Source organism: Neomonachus schauinslandi, chromosome 10, assembly GCF_002201575.2.
Source record: "Neomonachus schauinslandi chromosome 10, ASM220157v2, whole genome shotgun sequence".
In the NCBI taxonomy this organism is placed as follows: Eukaryota; Metazoa; Chordata; class Mammalia; order Carnivora; family Phocidae; genus Neomonachus; species Neomonachus schauinslandi.
In genome coordinates this window covers 53375297-53398982 of record NC_058412.1, presented here as the reverse complement: position 1 = coordinate 53398982, position 23686 = coordinate 53375297, and the positions used below count along the sequence as shown (strand labels likewise).

General features: G+C 35.8%; 1 protein-coding gene across 1 annotated transcript in view; it reads right to left on the bottom strand.

The window, feature by feature from the left end:
• Positions 1 to 23686, bottom strand: part of PPP3R1 (protein phosphatase 3 regulatory subunit B, alpha) — a 69870-nt gene that overhangs the window by 19821 nt on the left and 26363 nt on the right. Inside the window, exon 2 of the mRNA XM_021699135.1 lies at positions 17103 to 17142. Coding sequence (XP_021554810.1) covers positions 17103 to 17142 — 40 coding nt within the window. The remainder of the gene's footprint in view (positions 1 to 17102; positions 17143 to 23686) is intronic.

Here is a 23686-nt window from a genome sequence, read left to right as displayed (position 1 = left end):
CCTGCTTCTCCCTCTCCCACTCCCCCTGCTTGTGTTCCCTCTCTCGCTGTCTCTGTCAAATAAATAAATAAAATCTTAAAAAAATAAAAATAAACCACCATTTTACACCAAAGATGTCTCAAGAATTCTTTCTTGGTCGTCGGCTCCGGACTCCACCCCACTGAACCTCACCTATATTCCCAAACCACATCAAAATCTAGATGGTTACTCATTTTAACAAGTGATTTCAGGAATCTTATTAACACATAAAATAAGAATTTGCTTTTAGAGAGCTCATTTGGCTACAGTTCATTTTTTGCATTGCTTTGTGGCAGGTTTTTTAGTTTTTAATTCCAGTATAGTTAACATAAAGTGTTGCATTAGTTTTAGTTGTACTATATAGTGACTCAACAATCCCATACATCACCCAGGGCCCATCACAAGTGCCCTCCTTAATCCCCATCACCTATTTCCCCCATCCCCCTACCCACCCACCTCGCCTCTGGTAACCATCAGTTCTCTAGAGTTAAGTGCCTGTTCCTTGGTTCGGGTCTTTTTTTCCCTTTGCTCGTTCTTAAATTCCACATATGAGTGAAATTGTATGGTATTTGTCTTTCTCTGACTTACTTCTTTTAGCATTATACTCTCTGGCTCCATCCATGTTGCTGCACATGGCAGTTTCATTCTTTTTATAGCAGAACAGTATTCCGCTGTGTGTGTGTATATATATACATACACACACACACACACAGTCTCTTTATCCATTCATCTATCAATGGACACTTGGGACTCCTTTCATAATTTAGCTATAGCAAATAATGCTGCTGTAAACACAGGGGTGCACATATCCCTTTGCTGTTTTTGTATTTTGGGGGTAGGTACCCAGTAGTGCGATTACTGGATTGTAGGGTTATTTTTAACCTTTTGAGGAACGAACCTCCATGTTTTCCCACAGTGCCTGCACCAGTTTGCGTTTCCCCCCAATAGTGCAAGAGGGTTCCTTTTTCTCCACATCCTCATTAAGACTTGTTTCTTGGGTTTTTTATTTTAGCCACTCTGACAGGTGTGGAGTGATATCTCACTGTAGTTTTGATTTGCATTTCCCTGATGATGAGTGATGTTGAGCATCCTTTCATGTGTCTGTTGGCCATTTGTATGTCTTCTTTGGAGAAATGTCTGTCATGTGTTCTGCCCATTTTTAATTAGATTATTTGTTTTGGGGGCGTTAAGTTGTATCAGTTCTTTATGTATTCTGGATACTAGCCCTTTATTAGATATGTCATTTGTAAGTATCTTCTCCCATTCTGTAGATTGCCTTTTAGTTTTGATTATTTCCTTTGGTATGCAGAAGCTTTTTATTTTGATGAAGTCCCAAGAGTTTATTTTTGCTTTGGTTTCCCTTGCCTCAGAAGACTTATCTAGAAAATGTTGCTACAGCTAATGTCAGAGAAATTACTGCCTGTGCATTCTCTTCTAGAACATTTATGGTTTTAGGTCTCACATTTAGGTCTTTAATCCATTTTGAATTTATTTTTATATATATGGTTTAAGAAAGTGGTCTAGTTTCATTCTTGCACATGTGGCTGTCAAATTTTCCCAACAACATATATTGAAGACAGCTACAGTAAATTTTAATAAATACGGTCAACTGGATATATTAGTACTAGAGTAATATAATACTAAGAGACAGAAAGTTGCATATTCATTCATCACTCTCTCAGATAAAGAAACACAACCATGTCTCTTCATATTTTTTCTCATTTAGAAAAAATGAATAAAAGAGATTCCAAAATAGTATTATATAATAGAGACATCTCGGTCTCTAGCTGCTAAAGCATTATTATTATTACTACATACACCCTAAGCTGCTACTCCACTGTTAGGGTTAAAAGAAAAACTTTGAAGTCTAAGCTCTTTTAGGTGATTCTGAGATTTCTCAAAATGAAAAGAAATAAGCAGAATGGTAGAAAATTAACTTTCCATGAACTTTAGCCAATTCCCAATAATTGTGTAGTAGTCAACAGAAACAAGACTATTCCTCCCTAAGGAAACTCTTTTAAATAGCCAATTTATAAATAACTTACTACTAGTCTACTAATCATGTAAGAACAAAAACAAAGTCTTTTCAAATCCTTCTAGCGGTAATAATATTTTGAAAGAAACCTAAACGTAATGTGGGATCCTGTTCAGAATCCTGGAAAAGAAAACTTTTCAGATGTCACCAGTTTTTTCACTAAAATATGTAGTTTAATAGTATTGTACCAATGTTAATTTCTTGATTTTGGTAACTGTACTATGGTTTAGTGAGACATTAACATTAGAGGAAGCCAGATGAGAGATATCTGGGAACTCTAGTATTTGAGACCTTTTTATAACTTTTTAAAATAATTTCTCCTTAAGTCTCCTCTAATTTGTTTGTTTTTTTTTTTTTTTTAAAGATTTTATTTATTTATTTGAGAGAGAGAGAGTGAGAGACAGAGAGCATGAGAGGGGGGAGGGTCAGAGGGAGAAGCAGACTCCCTACCGAGCAGGGAGCCAGATGCGGGACTCGATCCCGGGACTCCAGGATCATGACCTGAGCCGAAGGCAGTCGCTTAACCAACTGAGCCACCCAGGCGCCCAAGTCTCCTCTAATTTGTGACAACTCTTAATTCTTCCCTTGTCTTCCACGATCTTGAAACTTTCAATCCAGTATTTTGTAAAATGTCCCTCAGCTTGAGCTTGTTGATATTTTCTCATGATTAGGATGAATTTGGGCATTTGGGGCAAGAATACCATAGAAATGATAATGTGTCCCTATCAGCACATTGTTATCAAAGGATTCATAAGGTCAATGTGTTTTTGCTAGTGATGTTAACTTTGATCCCTTGGCCAGCGTGGTGTCTGTCAGATTTGTCCACTATAAATCTACTACCTTTCCCTCTGTATTAAAAAATATCAGGGAATCGGGGAAAAGGGGCGCCCCCCCACCTCAATACTTTGAGACTATGCATATATCCTATTTCTCCTAAAACTGTGACCTAATTTTAGCATCCATAGGTGAATCTTGTGTGCAAGATTTTATTACTATGGTATCTGCTTAATAATGATTTTCTTTTCCCCTCTTTCTTCCTACATTAATTGAAATGTTCCTATTTAAGAAAAAATTTAAAACTGTCCCTTCTCATTTCTTTCTTTATTCAATTATTCATATCACAGCATGGATTCACAGATATTTATTTTATTCTACAGGTTAAAATCCAATAATATTCATTACTTGTTAATCAAAGTTTTCCAGCTTTGTTTAGGTACTTACTACCTCAGGTTGGCTCCTGTATGACCTATCAACAATCCCCATTTTGAGCACCTCCTTAATTTCTGGCACCATAAAATATTCCAGCCTCATCCTGACTATACATGATGTTTCCAAGAAGAGATTCCTCAATCTATTTTGTGTGGCAGAATATTTAGAACTATATTATAGAATGAAAACTATTAGGAAAGATTACTCTAATAAGGAATCTCAGAATTTCTATCTTAGAAATATTCTGGAAAGAACCATCAGGCATGACAAAATTACTTATGAAGAAACATGTACTGAATTACTCTCATAAAGACTATCACAAGAACAAAGCACTACAGTTTTATCAATACAAGGTATTGGGTAGTTTCTCAACATAAAGTTTGATTTTAAAGTCTCTTGTAAAATGTATCTCCTACAAAGGTAATGAGTAATGTATTTTCATGTTACCCCAAATAAGATGCAAAAACCACCAGAGGGCGCAGTAGAGATGGTCACAGATAAAACCTTCATAAGCAGTTCCCCCCCAAAACCCCAAATTCTGTACTGACCTTGTGTATAGACAAGACGTTTAATATTTATATTCTGCAAGGAACTGTTTGACAACAAAAAAAGAACCCTACCAGTATCATTAGAGAAATGAAAAAGCATTTTATGAAGTATGAACACAAGTCACACTAATTTGTGCTGTCTTTTCTTACAAAAAAAAAGGTCATCCACTTAAAAGGTCTAGATTTTAGGGTTATATCATAATTTTCTAATGCAAGAGGCAACATGCACTTTTGGTGTTTCTAGATTATAATTTTTATATAATTTAAAAATGAAGTAGGGGCACATGGGTGGCTCAGTTGGTTAGGCATCTGCCTTTGGTTCAGGTCATGATCCTGGGGTCCTGGGATCAAGTCCCACGTTGGGCACCCTGCTCAGCAGGGAGTCTGCTTCTCCTTCTCCCTCTGACCCTCCCCCCTGCTTATGCTCTCGCTCACTCTCTCTCTAATGAATAAAAAATCTTTTTAAAAAAATGAATTGTCAAATATGTGAAAGCTAGACATCAGTACCAAGAATTATTGAGTTGTAAAATGCTATTAAGAAATTTTAAGCCAATTTTGAGAAATAACTGACATTCCAAAAGTATATTATTAAATACATAGTTCTATAGGTTTTGACAAATGTATACACCTATGTAAGTAAGCATCACTACAATCAAGATAAAAGCACATTTCCATCATCCCAAAATGTTCCCCTGAGCCTTCTGCAGTCAAATCACATCCCCTACCACCAATTGCAGGTAACCACTGTTCTGCTTTCTGTAACTAATTATGTCTAGAATTTCATATAAATGGGATTATATAGGATGTACTCTTGTATCCATCTTCTTTTTCTCATCTAGTTCTTTTACATTAATTCAAGCTGTCTCATATGTCACCAGTTTGTTCCTTTTTATTGCAGAATAGTATAGTCCACTGTATGGATATACACATTTTTTTTAAGGCATTCATGGGTTACTAGACATACCTGCTATTTCCTGTTTGGGACTATTAGGAATAAAGCTGCTAAGAATATTCACAAATTCTTTTTGTAAACAAATGTTTTCCTGGACTTGCTACGTCACACGGGGTAAGCATATATTCAACTTTCAGAAACCATCAAAAAGTTTTCCAGAGCGGTATACCATTTTACACTCTCATCATCAATGTAGGAGAACTCCAGGAGTTCCACATCCTTGTCAACATGTGGTACTGTCAGTCTTTTTAAGTTTAGTCATTCTAGTGGGTAGTACTGCTATGTATAGTTTTAATTTGCACTTCTCTGAGGACTAGTGATCTTGAGCATCTTTTTCATGTGATCATTGTCAATTCATCTCTCTTCGTTTGTGAAGTGATTGTTCAAATCTTTTACCCTTTTAAAAACTGGGTTGTCTGAAAGAGTTGTGAAATTCTGTCTGTATACTGACTGATGCAAGTCCTCTGTCAGGCATAGGTATTTCAAGTATTTTCTCCCAGTCTGTAAGCTGCCTTTCCATAGGTGTCTTTTAAAGACCAAAAATGTGGGGTGCCTGAGTGGTTCAGTTGGTTGAGCATCTGTCTCTTGATTTTGGCTCAGGTCATGATTGGGGTCATCAGATTGGGCCCTGCGTCGGGCTCCACACTCAGTGCAGAGTCTGCTTTGAGACTTTCTCTCTCTCTCCCTCTCATGCTGCCCCACCCCAGCCCCATGCTCAATAAATAAAATCTTAAACAGCAAAAAATGTTTTATTTTGATGAAATCCATTTTTTCTTTTATGATTCATGTTTTGTTTTGTTTTTTTAAAGATTTTATTTATTTATTTGACAGAGAGAGACACAGCGAGAGAGGGAACACAAGCAGGGGGAGTGGGAGAGGGAGAAGCAGGCTTCCCGCGGAGCAGGGAGCCCGATGCAGGCCTCGATCCCAGGACCCGGGGATCATGACCTGAGCTGAAGGCAGACGCTTAACGACTGAGCCAACCAGGCGCCCTATGATTCATGTTTTATGTGTACTAAAAATCTTTGTCTATCCTGGTTGTGAAGATTTTCTCCTTTAAGTTTTCTTCTAGAAGTTCCATAGTTCTAGCTTTTATGTTTAAATCTATGACCCATGTAATTTTTTATATATGGTATAAGTAAGGGTAGAGGCAAATTTTTATTCCATATAGAAATATAGTTATATTTTGTTGAAAAGTACCCCTTACAATGGTATCTTTGACGCATTTGTGAAAAATCAACTCTACAGACAGGGGGACCTGGGTGGCTCAGTCAGTTGAGCATCCAACTCTTGATTTTGGCTCAGGTCATGATCTCAGGGTTGTGAGATAAAGCCCCGTGTCAGGTTCTATACTCAGCACAGTCTGCTTGAGATTCTCTCTCCCTCTATCCCTCCCGCTCATGCTCTCTCAAATAAATAACTCAATCTTTTTAAAAAATCAACTATACAAATCAGTATGTTGTACACCTTAAATTTATACAATGTTACATTGTTATATTGGCACAATGTCAACTATATTTCAATTAAATAAAAATTAGAAACCAATCAAATTATATATTTACCAGTGAAGCTACATGTATGTATATATGTATGTATGTACGTATTTATATGGATCTATACCCTCTACTCTGTTCCACTGATTTGTCTATCTTAGACCAATACCAGTCTTATGTTTTATAGTAAATCTTTAAATCAGGGAGCATTGTCCTCATACTTGGTTGTTCTTTTTCAAAATTGTTCTGGCTCTTCTAAGACCTGTACATTTCCATATGGAATTAACAATTAGTTTGGTAATTTTTACAAAAAGCCTGCTGAGAATCTGCCAAGGATTGACTTGCATCTATAAAATCAGTCTGAGTAGAACTGATGCCTTAACAGTATCAAGTCTTCCAATCTATGAATGTGGTTATTTCTTTTCATTTATTGAGGTCTTTTTAAGTTTCTCTTAGTAATGTTTTATAGTTATGCATACAAATCTTACATATATTAGGTTAAATTTTTACATGAATAGCTCATGTTTTTTATTTTTTGTAAATGGTATTTCTGTCAATTTCATTTTAATTATTGTGACTATATAAAACTTCCACTGATTTTTGCATTTGCATACTGTCCTTGTATCCTGCAATATTGCCAAAATCACTTATTTCTAGTAACTCAACATTTGCTATATACACAATGACATCATCTGAAAATAAAGACTATTTTTTACTCCTTCCTTCCTAATCTGAACGTATTTTATTTCTTTTTCTGGACTTAATGTATTGACCAGGACTTCTGGTACAATTTTGACTACATTTGGTCAAAGTGAAAAACTATGCCTTTTTCCCAGTCTTAGGTGGGAAGCATTCAGGCTTTCATCATTAACTATGATGTTAACTATAGGTTTTTTTATAGATGCTTTATCAAAGCTAGGAAGTTCCTTTCTATTCCTGATTTGCTAAGAGTATTTACCACTGAACCCTGTCAAAGATCTGGCTACATCTATTGATAAAATCATGGTTTTTTTCTTATTCTGTCCACATAGTGAATTATATTGTTTTTTATTTAAAAATCATACTCTGAGGATAAATTCCACTTGGTCATGTTTTATTGTCCTTTTTACATATTGCTGGATTTGATTTACAAATATTTAAAGATTTTTGCATTACATTCATGGCGAATGTTGGTCTATAGTTTTCTATAATGTCTCTGATACTGCCAATGGTGTAATGCTAGCTTCTATTTTCTGAAGGAATCTAGATTATGATTTTTTTTCATTAAATGTTTGCTAGAATTTACCAGTAAAGCCATGTGCCTTGGGTTTCTTTGTGGAAAGATTTTTTTTTTTTTTTAAGATTTTATTTATTTATTTATTCATGAGAGACAGAGAGAGAGAGGCAGAGGGAGAAGCAGGCTCCCAAGGAGCAGAGAGCCCGATGCGGGACTTGATCCCAGGACCCTGGGATCATGACCTGAGCCGAAGGCAGACGCTTAACCATCTGAGCCACCCAGGCGCCCGAAAGATTTTTTTTTTTAAGATTTTATTTATTTATTTGACAGAGAGAGATCGCGAGAGCAGGAACACAAGCAGGGGGAGTGGGAGAGGGAGAAGCATGCTTCCTGCCAAGCAGGGAGCCCAATGTGGGACTTGATCCCAGGACCTGGGTATCATGACCACCTGAGCCGAAAGCAGACGCCTAACAACTGAGCCACCAAGGCTCCCTGCAGAAAGATTTTTAAATAAGAATTCAGGTTCATTAACAGATACAACTCTATTAAGATTTTCTACTACTTTTGTGTCAGTTTTAAGGTTTTTGTTTTTGAAGAAATTTTTCCATTTATTCTAAGGTGTAGAATTTATTGGCATAAAATTCTTCATAATATTCCCTTATTATCTTTTAACATCTGTAGGGTCTGTAATGATTTCAGTTCTTTTGTTACTGATATTGGTAATTGTGTTTTCTTTCTTCTAGAATGTTCCTTCAAAATGTGAATGCTGTATGTTCCACTGACTTCTTCCTACCTTATATAAAAGGCATAGCCAAAAATGATCCATCACACCAGAACTCACTCAGGAAAATGAATGTTGTCCAAAAACGTCAAAATAAGCTGCACAGTTGCAGTAATCTTAAAATTCTTTCTTAAAATTGGTTTCAGAGCTAATGAGCTTCAGAAGAAAATTTGTCATAGAAAAGCTGTGTAATGCAATTTGTTCAAAGAAACCTTGGAGATGAAAAACTCAAGATGAGGAAGCAGACCCAGAGAGTTAAGTAACTTGCTCAATGCTATAAAGCTTGATGGCAAAGCTGAGTGACAGGGTTTCTTAAAATACTTTCTGATCTAATTTCTCTTCCTATGTTAGTTCCATGTGAACAGTTAGTACAGAAGCTTAGGCTAAGAGATATTAGACACTGCTGTTCCTCAACCTGCATTTTCGGGCTAAGTGTGGAGGAAAGGGAATATAAGAATGTTCTCACTCCAGACAGATAAAAATCAAACCATATAATTCTGAGAGGCTCTCCAACTTATACATTACTGGTTTTCCTACTGAAGGTGTTTGTATTGATGTTGTTTTTCTCCTTTTGGTTTATCTACATTGTGGTTCTAATCAAAATAGGCAATAAGCTACTGAAAAAGCACATATTTATAAGATATATTTATAAGATCATAAAAACATGAGTTTTCTGTTATTAATAACCATGGCTTAAAAGTCACACCTTTTTTTTTTTTTAAAACCTAAGCATACACTGTGTAGGTCAGTAATATATCTTACTCAAAAGATACAGCTCTTAAAGATTTCCATTGTTTTGTAAGTCAAATCCAACCCCAACCCATTACACACGATATTCTCCAGGTTTTCCTCTTATTTTTATCTGTTCCTATGTTCTGTTGCATTTAAACACTTAGTTGCACTTTAGTTTTGTACAACTCCCCATCCCAAACTCCCCCCAAAATATGGTATTTTCACAAAAGAATGCATATTTAAGAGTCTTCTTTTACTTTACAACACCAATTATTCAAGACTTATTTATGGCTGCTCCAGAGTTCAATCTGGTTTATCAATAATGTGACACTATATACTCAGGGTTGTTTTTTTTTTTTTTCTTATTGACCTGCCTTTTACATTAAGAAATTCTGGAAGGGAGGAAGGAAGGGAAGGAAGGAAGGGAAGGAAGGTAGGTTCCAGCACACAATTTATATAATGGCTTCTCTTTCTTCTTGAAGACATTTTTCACAGACAATTCTAGCTTCTTGCTTTAATTTGTACCAGTTGTTTTCTAGCTCACTGGCATAGCGGTTATCCTTTTCTCTAAGACACCTTTTCACTGGTGTCTTAGAGATCTGGTTTCTTGGATCTCATTTCATCTTCTTTAACTTCTATTTCATTTTTCTGGGTACATATTCAAGAACTTATGAAAGGTAAATTTACCAAGTCTTTAAATTTCTGAAAATGTCTTTAATTTGATCTCATACCTGAATAATCATTGCAACTGGTACCAAATTCTGGATTTAGGAATTCAGAACTTTGAATAAATTGCTCCACAGCTTTCTAATATCTACTGCTCCTGCTAAGAAATCCAATGCCAACAGACTCCTATTCTTTTTAGGCAATTTTTTTCCCTGTCTAGCAGCTTTTAGGGTTTTCTGTCTACTTTTAGAATTTTAAAATTACAAAAGAAGTTGAGACTAAATGTTGATCCTTTTTCACCAAAACTTCTTGGTTATCACAATGCTCTTTCAATCAGAAGATTTGATTTTACTTATCTCCTACTATTTCACTGATTAGTTTTGCTTCTATTTTATCTATTACATCTCTTGAAATTTACTCTGGGCAGATGCTATTACTCGCTGTATTTGTGCCCCAAATCTTTCCTTTTTTGTAAATTTTTCCTTACCCTTTGCTATAACATTCTGAAGGAGATCCAAGAATTCATTATACTTTTGCTAACTGGTTGGCTAGGCTTTTTCACCAGTTAAAGTAACTAACTTCTACATACCACTATAAAATTATTGAAAAAAAAAAAAACTTTTTTTAAAAGATTTTACTTTTATTTATTTGACAGAGAGAGAGACAGCCAGAGAGGGAACAGAAGCAGGGGGAGCAGGAGAGGGAGGCCTGATGCGGGGATCGATCCCAGAACCCTGGGATCATGACCTGAGCCAAAGGCAGACGCTTAATGACTGAGCCACCCAGGCGCACCAAAATTATTGAAATTATGGTAGACTATCACATTATATGTCATGCACTTCATTGTTAAAACCTCAAACTTGTAAGTGCTACCACACCAAAATTGGATAGTCTAGCACCTCAGTTTTTCTTAACACTACCTGCCTAAAAACTTAAAATATTTAGAACCTAGCAGACAATCCAGGAATTTTTTTTAAGTTATCTATAACAAAAAACAAGGTGAACAACTCAAAACCTAGATGTTCAAGTCATACACTATGCTTTAGAAAACTTTTCATCTTTCTCTCTGTTATTCAGCTCTAAAGTTTTACTCAAAGAAAGCAGAATGTAAGTAATTCTCAGTGGACAGGCAAAATAAAGAGTTCAGGATCACTAAATTACTAAGTAAATGGTAAATCATGGCTGGTAGATTAACAAACATGAACTATGTGATACATTTATGAATATTTTAATCAAAATAACAAATGTAAAAGTCAATTTCAAAGTTAATGACAAAAAAGTTTTCTAATATTAAATAGTACAGTAGGAATAAAATGGTTTTTTAAAAAGATTTTACTTATTTGAGAAAGTGCATGTAAGAAAGGGGGAGCACAAGCATGAGGAGGGGGAGAGGGAAGTGGGGCAGAGGAGAAGCAGACTACCCGCTGAGCGGGGAGCATGACGCAGGGCTTGATTCCATATAAGGAAGGGAAAAGAGGAATGCAGAAATAAAAGAAATTAAATTCACCTTAGATTAACTTTTTCTCTGAAAAAGTCTGTTTTCATAACAAAGAAAAACTAGATTCTAAAGAATATGAATACATAAACTTCCCTGCAACAATCTGATTAAAAGCAGAAATTAATAGCACAAAGTAGTCTCTACATTTTCAAGTCACCTGTAAATACTCAAACCAGAAGCAAAATTGCCTGAATATGAGACTGTTTACTCACAATGAGAGCAGTGTCCTAAAGGCTAATTAGGTCTTCAAGGTTTGTACAGATAGTTCTTTATGCAAAAGGACATGCCTTCAGAGTTGGCCAAGAAGTCACCTTCTAATGAAAGAAAATTGAGAAATGTTTTTAGATAAAAGATTTCTTGAGGCGCCTGGGTGGCTCAGTCGGTTGGGCGTTTGACTCTTGATTTCAGCTCAGGTCATGATCTTTGGGTCATGGAATAGAGCCCCGCATCAGACTCCACTCAGTGCAGAGTCTGTTTGGGATGCTCTCTCTCCCTCTCCCTTTGCCCCTCCCCCTGCTCATGCTCTATCTCTAAAATAAATAAAATCTAAAAAAAAAAAAAAAATTTCTTTCATCTACATTCAGCCTACAAAATAAGCCAGACCTAAGTTTACCAATTTTATCAGAAACATTCAGAATTATACTGGTTTTATCATCAGTAAAAATTAGCTGAATCTGAGTTTCTATTCAAACTTCCAACTATTCCATTTAGTCTCTGCTTCAACTATCTGAAGTAGTAACTTTTACTCAGCCACTTTTCCAAGTTATCATGCCAACTTACAACTAAGGTCTCAACTTTGAGCAAATCACCCCAGTAGAGTGTACATTTCCTAGTCCAGCCAGGTTAGCCAACAGACAACAAAGTCACAATGGCCTAGAATAATTTAACTCAATAAGAAGTGAACACTGAATTGAGAAACAAAAATATAAGGAGGAAGAGGAGGAGAGGAGGAGGAGAATGGCCTAGAATAATTTAACTCAATAAGAAGTGAACACTGAATTGAGAAACAAAAATATAAGAAGGAGGAAGAGGAGGAGAGGAGGAGGAGAATGGCCTAGAATAATTTAACTCAATAAGAAGTGAACACTGAATTGAGAAACAAAAATATAAGAAGGAGGAAGAGGAGGAGAGGAGGAGGAGAATACCTATCTATGTATTGGACAAGTCCAGTTTTACCTAAAATCATTCTATAAACACAAATACAACATTTATCTTGTAAACCTACTATAAGGAAGGTGATTAAAAATGTGACTCTGGAGTGTGACTACTTGAGATCAACTCATGGTTTTGTTACTTTACCTGCTGCTGTGTGGTCTTAAGCCTGTTACTGAAGTCCCTCTACCTCCTGTTTTCTCATCTATACAACAGGGAAAATAAACCTCTCTCATGAGGCTATAGTGAGGATTAAAAAGATTAATGTATGTGAATTGCTTAGAACAATGCCTGGCACATGTCAAATGCCATATAAGTATTTGTTGTGATTATTTATGAAAATAAATACCAATCACCATTGGTAACTATTGAGTTTTCCTAAAGGTACAGCCTTTTAAATTATCTAAATAGTTGTCTATTACTCCAGCTGTGAGCTCTTACTAGCTTATTCAGTCAACAGCTATTTATTCAGCATCTGCTTTATGCCAGGCATTGCACTTACGCTTCTACTGTCAATGCCTCAATTCCTTTATTGGTGAAAACTGCTTAAACAGCCTCTTATTATTATTAAAGCTTGCTGTGTTGCATGCCATACTTAACTATAAATCAATTATTTCTCTTGATATTACTCTTTAGTTACTTCCCTCTCCCTTTTTCCATTCATTAAAAAAAAATCTTTTAATAATGGAAAATTTCACATACAATAGTTTAATGAATCAAATAGTTTAATGAATCCCATATACCTATCATCCAGCTTCAACCAGCTTCAATTAACACATGAGAAATCTTAGTTTACTTATACACCCATTTCAATTATCTTACAACAAATTCCAGACATACCATTTCCTTGTAATTGATCAGTATTTATCTCTAAAATGTTCTTTTTAAAAACATCACAATAACATTACTTGAAAAAATATTTAATAAAGTAATAATTAACTCCTTGGTATTAAATAATCATGCTCCAATTTCCCCAACCATTACAAATGACTTTACAGGTTTTTTGAATCCATCAAATTTGGCAAACAGGCAATGTGTCAATAAAATGAGGGTGACCTTAATAGTAACAGTTTAATGACAATAGTAAGAGATGAAAGCCAGAATGCAGCAGGCCAAGAAATGAGCAGAAATAAGGAAATAGAGAAAACTGCATATGCTCTTTTTTTGAGAAGCTCAAGTAGAAGAAAAAGTAAAAGGTACACACAGAATCAGAATCACAGCATAATTGGTTAGATGTGTAAACTGAAGAGAGATGAAGAGGCTGAAGACATCGAAGACATAGGAAAAAAACAACAGAAACAAAATAAGGTCCTAGAGATGAGACTGGATGAAGTTAAAAGCACAAGAGGCTGACCCTAAATAAGGGAGCTATAACACAAACTCTTGACAGAAGCAGTTAGTAAAGTATGTATCGGACTAGGAAAATTAGCAGGCAGGGGTGGAAGGTGGAGGTGGGGACATGTGAAGGCTACCACTTAAAAATGTTTCCAATCTTCTTAAGAATCAGGAGACAAAGCACTGATTAAAAGCAGAGTACTGGAAAGGATTATGTAGGGGATTTGGAAAGAATGTTGAAAGACCTGGATGGAATTTAAGAAGATTGAAAAAGTATATAAGCAAATGGGCCCAGCTGTATTCCAAGTTAATCAGCATTCAACTCTTATACAGCTTCCAAAACCATTTTCAAGCATCATCCCTTCCACAAAGCTTTTTTTTTTTTTTTTTGGAGAGAGAGAGGGAGAGAGAGAGAATCTTAAAGTGGAGCCAGGCAAGGGACTTGATCTCACTCTCAGGACCCTGAGATCATGACCTGAGCAGTCAGACACTTAACTGACTGAGTCACCCAGGTGCCCTTCCATGAAGTTTTTCTTAATGTCCTCAACCAAAAGTAATTTTCCCTCCTTAGAACTTTTTTACTTCTCATAATGGTTTACTTGTACTGTAATAATTTCACCCAACAGCCAGACTGTAAGCACTTTGTGGGTGCTTACTTATCTGTGTATCACAGGGCCAAAGGCAGTACCTTACAGGATATAATTTAGATTCTTCTTACCTTTTTAAAAAGCACAATTTAAATACTAAAAGAACAAAACAGACAGTAACTACATGAAGAGTTAAGAAGACCACTCAAGGCAGGGACAATTATATAAAGCCTCATTAAGAACATAGAATTGAGGTGGGTCTTGGAGGGATGAGAAGGCATGACATCATTTTACCTGAACAAGGAAGTATAAATAGTGAAGTGCCTCAAGGATTAGTTTTAACATTCTTATCTATAATGGTAGCTATTCACAGATAACAATAAGCTCTTTCAATAATGAAGAGTTTTCTTAAATGAGCAAAAAAGTTTACTGCAACATGTGGGTGGGGGAAAAGTAGCGGTTTTAATGTGGATAGGTTCTTTGGGGAAATTCATCCAAATCATGTATAAAATTGGTAAAAGCACATTTTATTCTAGTGAACCAAATAGGGAACAGAGAAAAATCCAGATAAGATTCATAGCTGGTTGAACAATCACTGGCAAGTATAGATCTTTAGTAACAAGGCTCAACAGTTTCATAAAAGCATAAATGAAGTCGTAAGAAAGAAAACATAGTTCTAATGATAAAACTGAAAGGAGCAGCTTTAATAATGTATGAAATTTTAAATACCACACACTTAAAAAAAAAAATTGGTCTTTGCCATCCTGGATGTGTGTCCCCTTAGGGACCTCTTTGCGTGGCAAAGAAACAAAAACTAACTTCCTAAAACCTCTTTCCTGTTGTAATCCCAATAGCCAAACCCAACTCTATTTGTAGTCTGAAGCCCAGCTAATTACAGATTTCCAGACCTTCTTTTTGCCCACTAGCAACTGTTTTTATGTCACATGCTCAAACCAAACACTAAGTGGCAAGGCACAATTTTAAAAAGAATCCTTTCAATTCTAAAGAAACTATAAAACTGACACAGTAAACTTTGCCAGAGACAAGAATTATAGATCTAGATAACACCCAGGACACCAGTATGTAACTACTCTAATCTTGGTATTTCAGAGGCAGGTTAGACACTGACAGAAGTGACAGTTCTCCAATCCAGAGGACCATGACAGTCTGTAACAGGATTTGGCAAACTTTTTCTCTAACAGGCTGGGTAGTAAATATTTTAGGCTTTGCATACTACATGGTCTTTGTTACAACTATTCAATTCTGCCACTGTCACATGAAAACAGCCACAGGCAGTATATAAGCAAATGGGCCCAGCTGTATTCCAACAAAACTTTATTAACAAAAACTGCCGGTAGGCAGTAGTTTACCAACCCCTGGTCTACAGTGTCATATTTAGGTTTGATTTTTAGTCAATTCTAGCAATATGCTGATGTAACAATTTATCCTCACGTTTAAAATAGAAACATACACCTACATATGATCATAATTACACAAGAAACTCATTTTAAAAAGCCTGGGAGGAAACAGTAAAATAAAATGTAAACAGGAGATGGGATGGCAGAATTACAGGTAACTGGGGCGCCTGGGTGGCTCAGTTGGTTAAGCGACTGCCTTCGGCTCGGGTCATGATCCTGGAGTCCCGGGATCGAGTCCCGCGTCAGGCTCCCTGCTCGGCAGGGAGTCTGCTTCTCCCTCTGACCCTCCTCCCTCTCATGCTCTATGTCTCTCATTCTCTCTCTCGCAAATAAATAAATAAAAATCTTAAAAAAAAAAAAAAAAGAATTACAGGTAATTGGTCTTAGAGTATGACCGTTTAAAAAAATTTTTTTAATTGTAGGAAGTCACAAAATATAAGATAAAATGATTAATAAATAATTTCAGATTATAACTATTTTAAAGAAAATAAACAAGGTACTATTCATGATAAGAGAGAATCTAAACAGAGTAGAGAGAGAGAACACATCTCCAAACAGGTGACATTTATGCTGACAGAATGACAACACAGTCAGTCAAATAAAGAGCTGACAGAACATCATTCTACCCAGGGCTCACAAGCAAACAAAGGTGTAGAAGAGAATGAAATTGACATGTGTTTTGGGAAAAGGAGACCAATGAAACATAAAGAGCAACTGGGAAAATGGTTTTAGTAAGACACTAAGGAAGTGACACTTCATCGCAAGGTAAGAAGTCTCCGAACAAGGAAGAGCCAGCTACATCAAACAGGGACAGAAAGGGCAAGAAGATTCAGAATGGTTTAGGGATTCTGGGACCTCATGATGGCAACTAAATTTACCAAAAGTCCCTATTCCAATTCTAAAGATCTCTCCTTTACCCAATTATTGCCCTTCCACACAAGAGACTTTATGATTTTTACTTAATCTCCCTCGTCCTCTGACTGATCCTTAAATCAAGAATGTCTAAAACTGTCATTTTCTTTCTTCACATTCTCCAGTATGGTCAGAAATGACCAGACCACCCACACTTTTTATACTCCTCATTCCCCTGAAAAACATCTTTTGCAATAGCTACTTGGTCTATGGAAGTTTTGCCTTCAACAAACATTTTGTTACCAAAGGATAAATAAACTAGCTGTTTACTTGAAACTTTATTAATCTGAAAAGCTTCTGTTGGGTTACTCCACTGAGATTTGAGGGTTGATTTGTAACTACAGCATAGTGTAGATAATAAAGAACAGTTCTATTTAAAAAAATTTCCCTACTCTGATAACTTAAAAAGACTGTAAGTCAAATTCATTACCCACTTTAAATAGTTAAGGGCTAACTTTGCTATAAATATATAGAGAGGGGTATGATATATATACATACATAGGGATGTGTAAATAAAAGAAATTCTTGATAACAAGAATATCTGACTTACAGTGTGAGCACATTTCCAAAGGATAACTTGCCTCATTTCCCTGGAGAAAAGAAATAAATAATAATTAGTCACAAAATTGACACAAATTTCTTTAAAAGGTTAAATATTTTGAGTCACAAAACATAGGGAAATAAGCCAAAAACCAAAGTAGCTAGATCTATAAATTAGTTTTTTGATATGAAAAATACTACACAACATGACAGTGCTCTTGAATCAAACAGGCCTGAGCTGTGTGACTTACACAAACATTTGAGTTAAAATTTATTTTAAATATTTTTAATGCCCTAAATATGTTGTCTACCAAACTATCACACACTGGAGACTATCAAGGCTCTAACTGGATTCAATTTGGGACAGAGCTCAGAAAAAAAGCTTCTCCTGCCACCTCTATTTAAATGAAGTTTCCTGAGACTGTAAAGCTCTTAAAAAGAAAAAACCAAAAAACATTTAGAACTGCACTAAAACAATTTTCTATATGCTGTGCAACTAAAATAAGACAAATATTCATTGGAAGGTGGGTCTAACGTAAGATAGCCAATTCAAATTTTTTTCTTAAGCCTTATTTCATGGATAAACTCCACGTTGATATAATTTATCTCAATTCCTATATTTATAAAATATATAAAACCAACCAACCATCTGTTTTCTGTACAGGATTCCATTTGAATCTATTTAAGGAAAAAAAGAGCTTGAGAAAAACTACAGACCTCGCCCAAAGCTTACATTTAATAATTCTTAATGAACTGAGCCCAGGGAGGTCAAGCACCTGGTGGATAATCACACCATTTTGATTAGTTATAAAACCAGGAGTAGTTCTAAAACAGTAAAAACTCCAAATACAACAGACTCACATGAGGTAAAAATCATGCAGATCTTTTTAAAAAAAGTCTACAGAATTTAGGGGCGCGTGGATGATTCAATCGGTTAAGCATCCTACTCTGGATTTTGGCTCAGGTCATGATCTCAGGGTCAGGGGATCAAGCCCCATCCAGCTCTGGGCTCAGCATAGAGTCTGCTTGTCCCTCTGCCTCTGCTTCTCCGCCTCCCTCTGCTTCTTCCCGCCCCCATCTCCAAAATAAAGTCTTTAAAAAAAGCCTACAGAATTTAAAATAACATAAATTGAGCTTTTAAAGTTCAGTGATACAATCAGAGTAGCATGCATCCTATATTCATTCCATTTACCTAATCTTGACCTTGTCTAGCAATGTGTATAATAGGATTAACATACGAATATAGAGATTAAGAAATTATTGAATACAGCCTGAAAAAAACATTTTAGATTGGCTCATTAGCTTTTAAACTCCTAAAAGTATCTTATACTATGTAAATTTGAGGTCTAAGAAAGGTTACCAGTAAATTAGCATCCTCAATTCTTATGTCACCAATAACCAGTCCTTCCCTTGAAAATTATAGCAGATAATGGCAATTTTCCAGAACTGGTTAATTTTAGGTTACTTTATCAAATATATATTAAAAATAGAAGAAATAGCAAAAATTAATAAAACGTGATAGTAATGAGCAGAGACAGAGTTCTTGCTTATTCCACCTCTTACTGGATTTAAGATTCTTACCATGATTCCTATCTTTTACTGCCTCACATATTTCATGCTAAATTTTTAAAATACACTTTTTAAAATTTATTATTTATGTATTTATTATTTATTTTTTAAAATTTTGTCTATTTAGGGACACCTGGGTCACTCAGTCGTTAAGCGTCTGCCTTCGGCTCAGGTCATGATCCCAGGGTCCTGGGATCAAGTCCCACATCGGGCTCCTTGCTCAGTGAGGAGCCTCCTTCTCCCTCTCCCTCTGCTGCTCCCCCTGCTTGTGCTCTCTCTCTCTCTGACAAATAAAAAATATATATATATTTTGTCTATTTATTTGACAGAGAGAGCAAGCACAAGCAGGGCGAGTGGCAGGTAGAGGGAGGAAGAGAAGCAGGCTCCCTGCCAAGCAGAGACACCAATGCGGGGCTGATCCCAGGACCCCAGGATCATGACCTGAGCGGAAGGTAGACACTTAACCAACTAAGCCACCCAGGAGCCCCTTAAAATACACTTTAAAAAAAAATCTCATTCTACTCTACCTTAAGAGTAAGTATGTTTCTTGAGAGGCTCTCAAAAAAAAATACAATTAATACTTTGGATTGTCATTCTGAATTGGGTTGTTGTTTTTTTTTCGTTTGGTTGGTTGGTTTTGCTTTGGGTTTCTTTGACAATAATGATTAATATTTTAATTGTCTTAAAAGTGAGGGCATGGGGCACCTGGCTGGCTCAGTCAGTAGAACATGAGACTTCTGATCTCAGGCTCATGAGTTCAAGCCCCACACTGGGTGTAGAGATTATTTAAATAAATAAATAAAACTTAAATAAAAAAAAAAGTGAGGGCAAAAAGGTTATATAGTAGCTTCATGGAGAACTCTGAAACCAGGTCCTTGTTTCTTCAACCCACTGACCTTTATAATGTTATCGATTCTTTATAAATGATACCATCCATCCTCTATCTTTATCATTCCCAGCTAGCCAGCATCCACAAAACCCAAGGACCAGCCCAGCTGGAGCCCTTCAGTGCTTAGCCACTAACACTGAATGCCTCATCTGTCTCCCAAACTTAGAACCCATATATCCAAAAGATTACTTCAACCTCAACCTGTCTAATCTGTGCCCAGCAAAAATATCTTTCAAATAGTAAGGCAAATACTTTCCCCAGATAACCAAAAACTAAAAGAATTAAGCTCCAATACACATGCACTACAAAAAAAGTCATAAGAAAATTCTTCAGGCAGAAGAAAAATGATACTAAATGGAAATCTGGATCTGGACCAAGAAATGAAGATCACCAGAAATGGTAAACATGTAAATATAAAAGACTTTTTTCTCATTTTTAAGTGTCTTTAAAATATAACTGACTGTTTAACACAAACATAATAAAAATATATTCTGGGGCATAAAATGTATACTGTAGAAGTAAACTGTATTACAAGAGCAGCTCAAATGTGAGACACAAGAATGATGCATGTTGTCAAGATCATACACTATGAGGGAAACATTACAATGTTATTTGAAAGTAGAGCATAATGTTAAAGATGTATATTATAAACCCTAGAGCAACCACTTTCTAATAAAAAGATAAATAAAATGGTATCATAAAGAATACTCAATCCAAAGGGAGGCAGATAAATAGGAAAAAAGAGACAAAAATCAAATGTGGAAAAAAGAGAAAGTAAAATAGTAGGATGGCAGATTTAAATCCAAACATTTTGAGAATGATATGATGTTAAGTGTATCACTCTTAACAACTACAATTAAGGTAAGCCTGGGTGGCTCAGTCAGTTAAGCAGCTGCCTTCAGCTCAGGTCATGATCCCAGCCGGGGTCCTAGGATCAAGTCCAACATCAGGGTCCTAGGATCGAGTTCCGCATCGGGCTCCTTGCTCAGCAGGGAGCCTGCTTCTCCCTCTGCCCGCAGCTCCCCCTGCTTGAACTTTTGCTCACTCTCTCTCTAGCAAATAAATAAATAAAATCTTAAAAAAAAAAAAAAAACTACAATTAAAGAAGATGCAACTGTAGGGCGCCTGGGTGGCTCAGCTGGTTAAACATCCAACTCTTGATTTTTGACCCAGGGTCCTGGGATTGAGCTCCACATCAGGATCCCTGCTCAGCGGAAGTCTGCTTCTCTCTCTTACTCCCTCTCTCCCTCTGTCCCCTGCTCACACACGCACACAGGAGGTCTCTCCCTCTCTAAAATAAATCTTAAAAAAAAAAAAGAAGATGCAACTGTATGCTTTCTCTAAGAAGCCTACTTTAAAAACAGGTCAGAGCTAGGTGAGCCCTTCACCTGTGGAATCTGATGCTATCTCTAGGTAGATGATGTCAGAATTGAGTTGAATTATAGGATATCCAGCTGATGTCCAGAAATTGTGTGCATATGTGAGGAACTCCCACCACCACACTATAATTAGGTCTACAAAAAACACACACAGGAACAGAGTTTCAAAATAAATGAAATTAAACACTAAAGGACAATAAGGGCAAACAGTCAATCATTTTGGGGATTTTAATATTTCTCTCACAGTAACTGACAGAAAACCAGTAGAACAACAACAAAAAATCAACAACACACTATCAACCAACATGTCCTAAACCAGCAGAATATTCTTTTCCAATGCACATGGAACAATCACAAAGACATTATTCTGAGCCTAAAAAAGTCTCAATAAACTTGAAAGGTCTAAAATCATGCAGAATATATTCTCCCATTAGGATGTAATTAAACTAGAAAGGTATTTGGGAATATTCAAATTTGGAAACAAAACACAATTCTAATAATAACCCATGAGTCACAGAGAAAATGACAAGAGAAATCAGAAAATATTTTGAATAGAATGAAAACAGAACCTATCAGAATTTATGGGATACAGGTTAAGCAATGTTTTGAGGAAAATGCTGTTACAAGAGAAGGTCCAAAACACAATGATCTGTTCCCAAAGTAAAAAGGTACAAAAAGAGTAAGTTAACCTAAACCAAGAGAAAATGAGAAAGAAAAAAATGAGAAATTAATAAAATAGAAGTAGACAAACAGAAGAAAAATCAATAAAGACAAAAATCCATTTTTTGGAAAAGATCAATAAGTAAACCCCCAAGACAAATCAACACAAATCCTGTAGACATTACAAGAAAAATAAAGGAATTTTCTAAACAACATTATGAAAACAAATTTTATAATTCAGATGAACAGACAAGTTTCTTGAAAGACAGTATATGACAAAACTGACTCAAGATAAAAGAGAAAAGCTGAATAGCTCTACAACTATTAAAATACACTGAATTTGAGTTAAAAACTTTCCTAGAAAGAAAACTACAGACCTGGATGGCTTCACTGGTCAATTTGACCATATACTCGAAGAAAAAACATGCCAACCCTACACAAATTCTTTCAGAAAGCAGAAGGGGAAAGGAATATTTCTTAACTCATTTAATGAGGCCCATGTTACCCTCATACCAAAATCAGCCAGTAACATTACAAAAAAAGAAAACTATACTCCCACACTTCTTCATGACAACAGATGCAAAAATCCTTAACAATATTTGAGCAAATCCAGAAAAAAATTTTAAAAGTAAAATTCCATGACCAACTGAGGAACATCCCAGCAATGTAAGGTTGGTTTAATATTCCAAATCAATGTGATTCACTACACTGACTAAAAAAGAAAAAACACCGTATTATCATCTCAACAAATAAGACAAATTTCAACACCTATTCATGAAAAAATAAGAACCACAATCCAGCAAGCAAAGGATCTTCCTCAATCTATAAAGGCTATCTACAAAAAGCCTACAGTTAACATCATACTTAATATGGGGAAGACTAAATGCTTTCTCCCTCAGATCAAGAAGGTAAGATATCTGCACCAGTGCAATCAGGTGAGAGAGAAGAAATAAAAGGCATACAGATTGAAAAGAGGAAGTTAAACTGCCTTTACTTGCAGATAACATGATTAACATTTATGTATGTACATAAATACTAAACAAACTGCAAAAGACTATCAGAACTAATAAATGAAGCAAAGTCACCCAATACAAGGTGTATACAAAAATCAAATGCATTTCCATATAGACCTAAGTAGCCAAACATAGGACCAATGTTGAAGGAGTTACACTATCTGACTTAAAGAATTATTATAAAGCTAGAGTTAATAGAGTGATATTGGTGTTAAGACTAGACATAAAGATCAATGCAAAAGAATAAAATGTAAAATACACATACACAAAGTTATGTGTTTTTGACAAAGGTGTCCAGGTAATTCAATGGGGAAAAAAAAAACCTTTGCAACAAATGATGCTAAAACAAATGAATATCAATATTAAAAAAAAGGAAAAGACAAAACACTTGAGTAGATATTGTATAACAAAAGATATAGACACAGCAAATAAGCAAGATGAAAAGATGTTTCACATCGTAAGACATCAGCCAAATGCAAATTAAAACTACAATTAGATACCACAATACTTGCAACTAGTATATATATGCCTAGAATTTAAAAACTAACATACCAAATGTTGCTGAAAATGTAGAACAAATGGTTATGTGCAAGGCAGAATTCTAAGATGGCCCTCTCTGAAATTCCCAGCCCTACGTATACAAACATCTTTTCCCAGTTATTCAAATACTAATCTAGGTACTGGCTCAAAGGGATTTTGTACATGTAATTAAGTTTCCACATCAGTTGACCTTAAGATAACATTATTAGGGTGGGTCTGTTCTAATCATAAGAGCCTTTTAAGGGCAAAGAGGGGACGTCAGAGATTCAAACCATGAGGAGAATTCAAGACTAGGGAGTGCACCACATGTCACTGAGGGCAGGCAGCTTCTAAGGGCTGAGTGTAGCCTCCAGTTGACAGTGAACAAGGAAACAGAGATCTCAATCCTACAACAACAAGAAACTGAATCCTGCCAACAACCTAAACGAGCCCGGAAACAGATTGTTCCCCAAAACCTCCAGACAAGAGAGCTCACTCTGGCCAACACCTGGATTTCAGCCTTTTGAGTCCCTGAAGAGACACCCCATTTGAACTTTGACTTACA